General features: G+C 44.7%; 1 protein-coding gene across 1 annotated transcript; it reads right to left on the reverse strand.

The window, feature by feature from the left end:
- Positions 1 to 2239: 2239 nt before the first annotated feature.
- LOC145362350 (putative G-protein coupled receptor 139) lies at positions 2240 to 5186 on the reverse strand. The gene is made up of 2 exons (XM_080218417.1): positions 5102 to 5186; positions 2240 to 3138 (listed from the first exon to the last, which is right to left on the reverse strand). Exons 1-2 carry the CDS (start codon positions 5184 to 5186, stop codon positions 2240 to 2242), a joined length of 984 nt encoding a protein of 327 aa, XP_080074543.1.
- Between the last annotated feature and the right edge of the window lie 2587 nt (positions 5187 to 7773).

The raw sequence follows: 7773 nt of genomic DNA on the forward strand, positions 1-7773 counted from the left end.
TGGGGAATATGGGCATTGTCCTAACGTGTCAAATTCTGTTCAATTTGTTGCAATGCACAAAGTCCTGGCAGTTGAAGTGTGGTCCATGTTCAGAAACCAACGCCTGTGGGATCCCGGGTGTCAAGAAAGAGGAGTGAGGTTTCTCCACTCTTGTCCTTGTGTTTGATGAACTCACTCGCTGTATGGCCATCCATTGTGAATCAGCATCTACCATTTTCAGGAACATAGACCCCATGAACGGCCCGGCACTGACCATGTGCAGCCACGTCTACGGCCGTTCCAGCCATTCCCAAGTGTGAAGAGTAGTGACTGGTGACATTCGTCCCTTGTTGATATTGCCAACACTGACCCACGACCAAATACCTGTATTCATACCTGGCCACAGGCACGGCAATTTGGAGGTTATTCAGTTTGTCACTCCTGGGTGGCCACGAGTACCGCGAAGATGGGATAGTGAACCTTGGCTCAGGATGACAGTCTTGAACCCCATCGGCGTGTGCCATCTTCCACAGTCAGCTGTCCTCTGCCACTCCAATATGGGTGCAATTCAGGCTGTAACGGCCTTTTGGTTTCCCCCATCAGCACTCGCTGCTTCAGTTTATTCAGGACTGGGTAATTTTGTATCCAAAGCCAAATATTATTGGCTGCCACTGGGAGAGTTTTGAAAAAGTTCATGATTACCGTCTCTTCCACTGGGGATATGACCAGTGTCTGTTAATTGTAGCCAACTCAAGGCATCTTCCTTTGCAACTCTGATGCCTAGTTGCCCATGTTCAGAGGGCAATGAAGTGTCAACCGTATTGCTGTGGCCCTTCCCTGGGACATTGATAAACACAGTAAAAAGTCTGACAACACCAGGTTTAAGTCCAACCGATTTATTTGATAGTAAATTCACTAGCTTTCGAGGTTACCCTCTTCATCAGGTGAATGGAGAGTTCTGGTGACAAACATTCACCTGACGAAGAGGGTAACCTCGAAAGCTAGTGAATTTACTATCAAATAAATCGATTGGACTTAAACCTGGTGTTGTCAGACTTTTTACTGTGTTTACCCCAGTCCAACGCCGGCACATCCACATCATGACATTGATAAACCAGATGGGTCTTTCTGAAAATGGACAATGTTTTTATGGTCACTAATGAATTCTAAACTCCAGATATATTTACTCAAGTTCCACCATCTGCGGTGACGTGATCAGAATCCGTGTGCCCAGAACATTAGCTGAGTTCTTGCATTAATGCTCAAGTGATAAAACCTAAAGCCCATCACATCCACACCTGAGTGTACACATCCTGAATTCCAGTTTCCCAGACACACCATACTATGCATGTCTGCAGGGCTCCCGGATTGGACAGCATTAACTGCCTCAATCAGGGAGCTTATATTGCAAAGCTCCACTTGATGGTTATCGTTGAAGTCCTTAGATATACCTCTCTACCTCTTTCTATGTTTCTTGTGGCTCTCTCTCTGTCACTCTTTCTCTATGTCTCTCTGTGCCTCTGTCTCTCTCGATGTTTCACTCTGTCTTTTGCCGTCTCTCTGCCTCTCCCCCACTCTCCCTCTGTCTCTCCTGCACCCCCCCAGTGTCACTCTCCTACTCCCACTCCCTGTCCCTCTTTAATTTATTTGTCTCTCTGCCCCCCCACCCACCTCACTCTGACTTTTGCTCTTGCTTTGTCCATTGTGCTTTTTCAGTCCCACTCTTTCCCATTCACTCCTGCTCTGTGTCTCGATATCTCTGTTTCTATCTGTCTCTGGCTATTTCCTTCTGCATCACTTTTTGCCTCCCGTTCCCCCACCCCCCGCCCTTGTCTCCCTCTCCCTCTCGTATTACAAACTCCAATCTGTCTTCCTCTATCTCCCTTTCTCATTCCCTGTATATCTCTCTCGCCATTTTCCTCATTATTTCTGTCTTTCTCATTCCCTGTTTATCTCCCTCGCCATTTTCCTCACTATTTCTGTCTTTCACATTCTGTGAGGCTCTGTCTTTGTCTCTCTTCTATCTCATTGTCCCCCTGTTTATTTTCCTGTACCTGTTAGAAACTCTTTCAAATTCTTTGCTCTCCAAGTCTTCGTGCCTTTCCCTCTCTTTGCTACTCTCTGTCTAATAATCTCACTGTTGCTAACATTGTCCTCTCTATCTATCTGTCAGTCTTTCTATCTCTGTGAGGCTGTTTGGTGATTTACAGTTTGAATGCCCAATAGGAAGAGTCAGAGGTCTTGTTGTTGTCATTTCCTCTCAGGCTGTATTGAGTTGAAAAATTGCAGTAAGGGGATATTTCAGTAGATTTTTTAGCTGCTGCCTGAACTGAGTTTGTGTCACAGCATAAATAACAGTATTTGTACAGCAACTTGTGAGTTGCAGCATGAAGCCCAATTCCATAACATAAAAGTCTAATCTAAATTTAAACCCCAAATCATACATGCGATTCCATGCTGAATAAACCATGAATATTGACCATAAGATAATGAAATTGGCTGAGATAACAAATAGGAAAATGATGGATTTCCTCCGACTCTCCAACTCTGGGTCTCTTGGATTCTCACCGCTGCGGTGAGCCCGGAGTCTCCTGCGGACTCTGCTGCTCACTAAAATGTGTCTGACGGTGAGAGCATTCAGCAGCAGAATCAGGACGAATGGGACACACGGGTTTAGAATGTAATGGAGGAACTCAATTGTTGTCCAGACCAGAGAGTACATAACACTAGTTGTGACGTGACAAAACCAGGGGAGGTTCTGCAGCCGATATGTATTTAATAACATAAAATACCAGATAATGTTCTTTAAACAGCTCAGCACTGTCACTGTTCCCAGAACCACAGACGCCGATTTCTCAGTGCAATATTTACTTCTCAGCTTGGGGCAGCAAATGGCCACAAATCGATCAAAGGTGAAAGTGACGGTGAACCAGACAGAACAGTCAGTGGCTGCACAAAGCAGAACAGCGTGGATGTTACACACGGGGAGTGACAGCAGGAAATAAAAGTGTTCCCAATAAACAATGGGAATGTGTCTCAATATCAGGTCGAGGATAATGACCAGCAGATCCCCCACTGACATGGCCACCAGGTAACGAGTGACACATTTGGACAGACCACAGTTTCTGCTCGTCAGCGTCACAATTGTGATTATGTTCACTGTCAGGAAGGAAATACAGAATAAAATTAGATATGATTCAATGGAAGGAATTGCCATTTAGACTTACGATGGTTTTTTTTTAAAAAAGTACATTATCATAACAATTGGAATACATTTTTTAAGCCAGCACGTCTTTCGGAGTGTGAGGGGAAAGTAGAGCATCTGGAGTAAACCTGTACAGACACAGAGAGAATGTACAAACTCAACACAGACAATGACCCAAAACTGGAACTGAACCCAGGTTCCTGATGCTCTGAGACAGCAGTACTAACCACTATGCCACCGTACTGCTCCTTCGTAGTGACACAACGTTAACATTTGGGAAAGAGCTTTCCAGGGAGTCCTCAACATTATCCCTCACTCAGCTACAGGTAAATATCCCCTCTGCCTGTGAAGGATTTGGAGGGTAAGAAGGATGAGACAGTAAACCCTAACAGAAGATGCGGAGTGGAGTCCTGTAGGTGGTAATCTGTTGTCTCTCAGACAGCTCACTGACAACTCCCGCAACAGAGCTGGTACCAAACAGTGTTGGTTTGACCCTTTCCTCTGGACAATACTAACAGTTGGCAGAGGGAGATCCTGATGCCCTGAAGCACAGAATCTCTATTATATTTACATCTCCATGAGTCCTCTCATGGCAGGAATGTTGTCAATATATGCACCAGGTAAAAACTCAAACAAAGGCCAGTAGCAAAGGAAAAGCCAAGCAAGCTGCCTAATGACTCTCATCCTGTGACTCCGACATCCAATATTATGAAATGCATGAAAAGGTTAGTCATGGCATGAATCAGTTCCGGCTTCCCAGATTTCCTGGATCCACTACGGTTCACTACATCCACAACCGGTCCAAAATCCCAAGTCTCTGACACTACAGTCAACCCTGTAACACCGACTCATGTTTATCAACGACAGCTGAGCCATTAACGCCATTATTCTTATGCATGTGTCTGTGTGTATGTGTGTGTGTGTGTGTGTGGGGGCGTGTTGTGTGTGAGCACCAGAGTACCTGATGAGTGCTCCTAAGTGTGTGTTATTCTGGAGGCTTACAACAATGTTGGCTTCTGAATTTGTGTGTGAGTGGGAGTAAGTGTCTAAATCTGATTGCTTCTACCAGTAAATGTCTCTATTAATACATGTACGTTTGTGTTTCTGTGACCCCAGGAAAGTTTGTGGTGGTACAGGGGATAGTGTTGTTGCCTCATAGCACTAGGCTCCCTGGTTCAATTTCAGGCTTGGCTACTGTGTGTGCAGAGTCTACTCGTTCTCTCTGTGTCTGCGTGGGTTTCCTCCAGGTGCTCCGGTTTCCCCCAAAAATCTGAAAGTTGTGCTGGTTTGATGCATTGGCCGTGCTAAATTCTCCCTCAGTGTACCTGAACAGGCGCCGGAGTGTGGCAACTCGGGGATTTTTATAGCAACTTCATTGCAGTGTTAATGTTTGCATACTTGTGACATTGATGAATGAATTTCAATATGAAACATGTTTTCTCTTGAGATCCTGCTGTGCAAACATGATCAATAAAATGCATTCTGCAGCGTGGTGACTGGGTGGGCAATTGGCAGTGAGCTGGCATTACATGTAGATGGTAAAAAACGATTCTGCTTTATATTTTTCTCACAATGGATTAGTGTTAGGTCACATGTCTATGGATAGTCACAGCACACAGAAGACACCCTAGCCCATAGGCACTGAGACAATTGTCAGCGGCTGAAAGAATTAATAACTGGATATAGTGATTCAACAGAAACAACAAGAGCAGCAAACCCAATACAGTAAATGACAAGGAAATCAATACAGTTAAACAGCCTTTCTAGAATTAGGAACTGGGGACAGAACTTTACAGCCTCACTTTTCCGAAAACTGCAAAATCCTCCCCGTGTTCAACAGATCTTCCCATGCTCTGACCCTTGCTTGCTTCGATTCCAGTGGCAGTCGGACTGGTACAATTCCAGACAGGGACTTACCCGGAACTCCAACAATCGCCAAGATGGGATAGTAAACGTGCTGAATCACCTTCAGTAGACTTTCAATCCGAAAAGCTAATGGCATCCTCCAATTATCTAAGGTTAACAAATAAATCCAATAGTATAAAGTGTTGTCGGTGACTGGAAACTTCCAATCCATTGTTCCCAGATTCTGATCAATTGTTGGAACATTCTGGGTCATTGTCCCCAGATTCTGATATCTCCTCTCGCTCCCTCTCTCTCCACAGCCGCTGATCGCTGTTAGTGTTGGAGTTGTCGCTCCCGCTGACTCAATGGGACAACACACTGAACGGAATCCCTTATTATTAGAAGGGGGAAATCCCTCCAGGCACACTAATCAGATCCATGGAGACTCACATCAATTACAGTCACTAAACAAACAGCTTCACCTTACCCTCTTCAATCCAACACTTTTTACACGCAAAGAAGAGAATTTACAGCCTAGATGGGGTGTTGAGGTTCAGGGAAGTATGGGAAGTTGGAAATAATGGAGAGGCAGACATGACAGTGCAGAAGGAGGCCATATGGCCCAACGAGTCTGCACCGAGTCTTCGACAGACCATCCTACCCGCATTGGAATGATCATAGTATATGTTTTCTTTTTAAGATCAATGTAAAGGTTTAGGTGTGGAGACCTGAACGCGCCTCTCAATGCACACATATTATTGGTTTCGAGATAATTTACTTTAGCATTAACATGAACCCATTTATATTATATCAGGATATGCCCTTAAATATTACCGTAAGGATAATATACATCATTGAACTTTTTGCCATTCATCGCCTCCAATAACTTTGTGACTTGATTCGTTAAACGCTAAAATCAGTCATCATTTTTTTTCAGGCTTTAGAGTAAGAACAAAGAAAATTAGAGCACAGGAACAGGCCCGTTTGGCTCTCGAAGCCTGCACTGACCATGCTGCGTCAACTGAACTAAAATCTTTCCCCTTCCAGGGTCCATATTCCTCTGTTCCCATCCTATTCATGTACTTGTCAAGACGCCTCTTAAAAGTCACTACCGTATCCGCTTCCACTACTTCCCCCGGCAATGAGTTACAGGCACCCACCACCATTTTTGTAGAAAAAAAAATCTGCCTCGTAATCTCCTTTAAACCTTGACCGTCGCACCTTGAACATGTGCCACCGAGTAAATGACTCTTCCACTCTGGGAAAAAAAAGCTTCTGACTACCCACTCTGTCCACCCCTCTCATAATCGTGTAGACTTCTATCAGGTCACCCCTCAACCTCTGCCATTCCAGTGAGGTCAAATTACGTTTTTCCACCTCTCCACCCAAGTCTGCAATCGATCCATATCTTGCTGCATCCTCTTATGGTCCTCACCGCTATCTACAAATCCACCAACTTTTGTATCATCCACAAACTTACAACCTTTGTGTCATACACAATGTTGCAAAGAGCAAAGTTCTCAGCTCTGATCCCTGAGGAGTGCCACTTGTCATAACCATCATTCAGAACAAAGACAACCTCCCACTGCTACACTCTGTCTTCTTTGACCGAGCCAGTTTTGTATCGACCTTGCCAGCTCACCTCTGATCCCATGTGATTTCATGTTCTGCATTAGTCTGCTAAGAGGGACCTTGTCAAAGACCTTACTGAAATCCATGTAGATAACATCCACTACCTTCTCCTCGTTAATCATCTTCCTCAAAAACAGTCGATCAAGTTAGTGAGACACGATCTCCCCTTCACAAAACCATGTTGCCTCTCACTAATACGTCCACTTACTTCCAAATGGGAACAGATCCTTCTCGAAGAATCCTCTTCAATAACTTTCCTACCGTTGATGTAGGGCTCATGGCCTGCAATTAACTGGATTGTTCTTGCCACTTGAAGCATAGAGAACAAAGTCACTAGCGGCTGCATTGTGGTGGCACAGTAGTTAATAGTGTTGCCTCACAGTGCCAGGGACCAGATTTTCAGTGCTGGCCTTGTTCACTGTGTGGAGTTTGTGTGTCCCCCCCTGTGTCATCATGGGTTTCCTCCAGGCGCTCCGGTTTCCTCCCACAGTCCAAAAGACCTGCTCGTTAGGGTGCATTTGCCATGCTAAATTCTCCATCAGTTTTGCCCGAACAGGCGCCAAAGTGTGGAGACACGTGGATTTCCACAGTAACTTCATTACAGTGTTAATATAAGCAGACTTGTGACATTACTAAAAAAACTAAACTCCTCGTCTCCATCCAAACCAAAGATATATTCCAATAACCTCAACATAAGTTAGGGAGGAAATGGCCTAGTGGTATTATCACTAGACAATTAATTGAAAAACTCACCTCATGTCTGGTGGATCATTGGGTCGAATCCCACTGCAGCAGATGGTGGAATTCGAACTGAAGGAACGTGACAATCTATTGCTCTCAGAATCTGAGGCATTGCTGTCTATTCTTCTCAGGTTTTTATCCAGTATTGGAACATCGTAGCATATTGATCTCAGATTATGATCCAGATAGGCTGGGCGAATGGGCCAGGAAATGGCAAATGCAATTGAATGTTGGCAAGTGTGAGGTGGTCCACTTTGGTAGGAAGAATGGTAGGAAGGACTATTACTTACGTGGCGAAAAACTGCAGCAGGCGACGGTGCAGAGGAACCTCGGGGTCCTTGTGCATGAGTTGCAAAAACCCAGCCTGCAGG

Source organism: Carcharhinus amblyrhynchos, unplaced genomic scaffold (assembly GCF_965287045.1).
Source record: "Carcharhinus amblyrhynchos unplaced genomic scaffold, sCarAmb.v2.hapA scaffold_38, whole genome shotgun sequence".
In the NCBI taxonomy this organism is placed as follows: domain Eukaryota; kingdom Metazoa; phylum Chordata; class Chondrichthyes; order Carcharhiniformes; family Carcharhinidae; genus Carcharhinus; species Carcharhinus amblyrhynchos.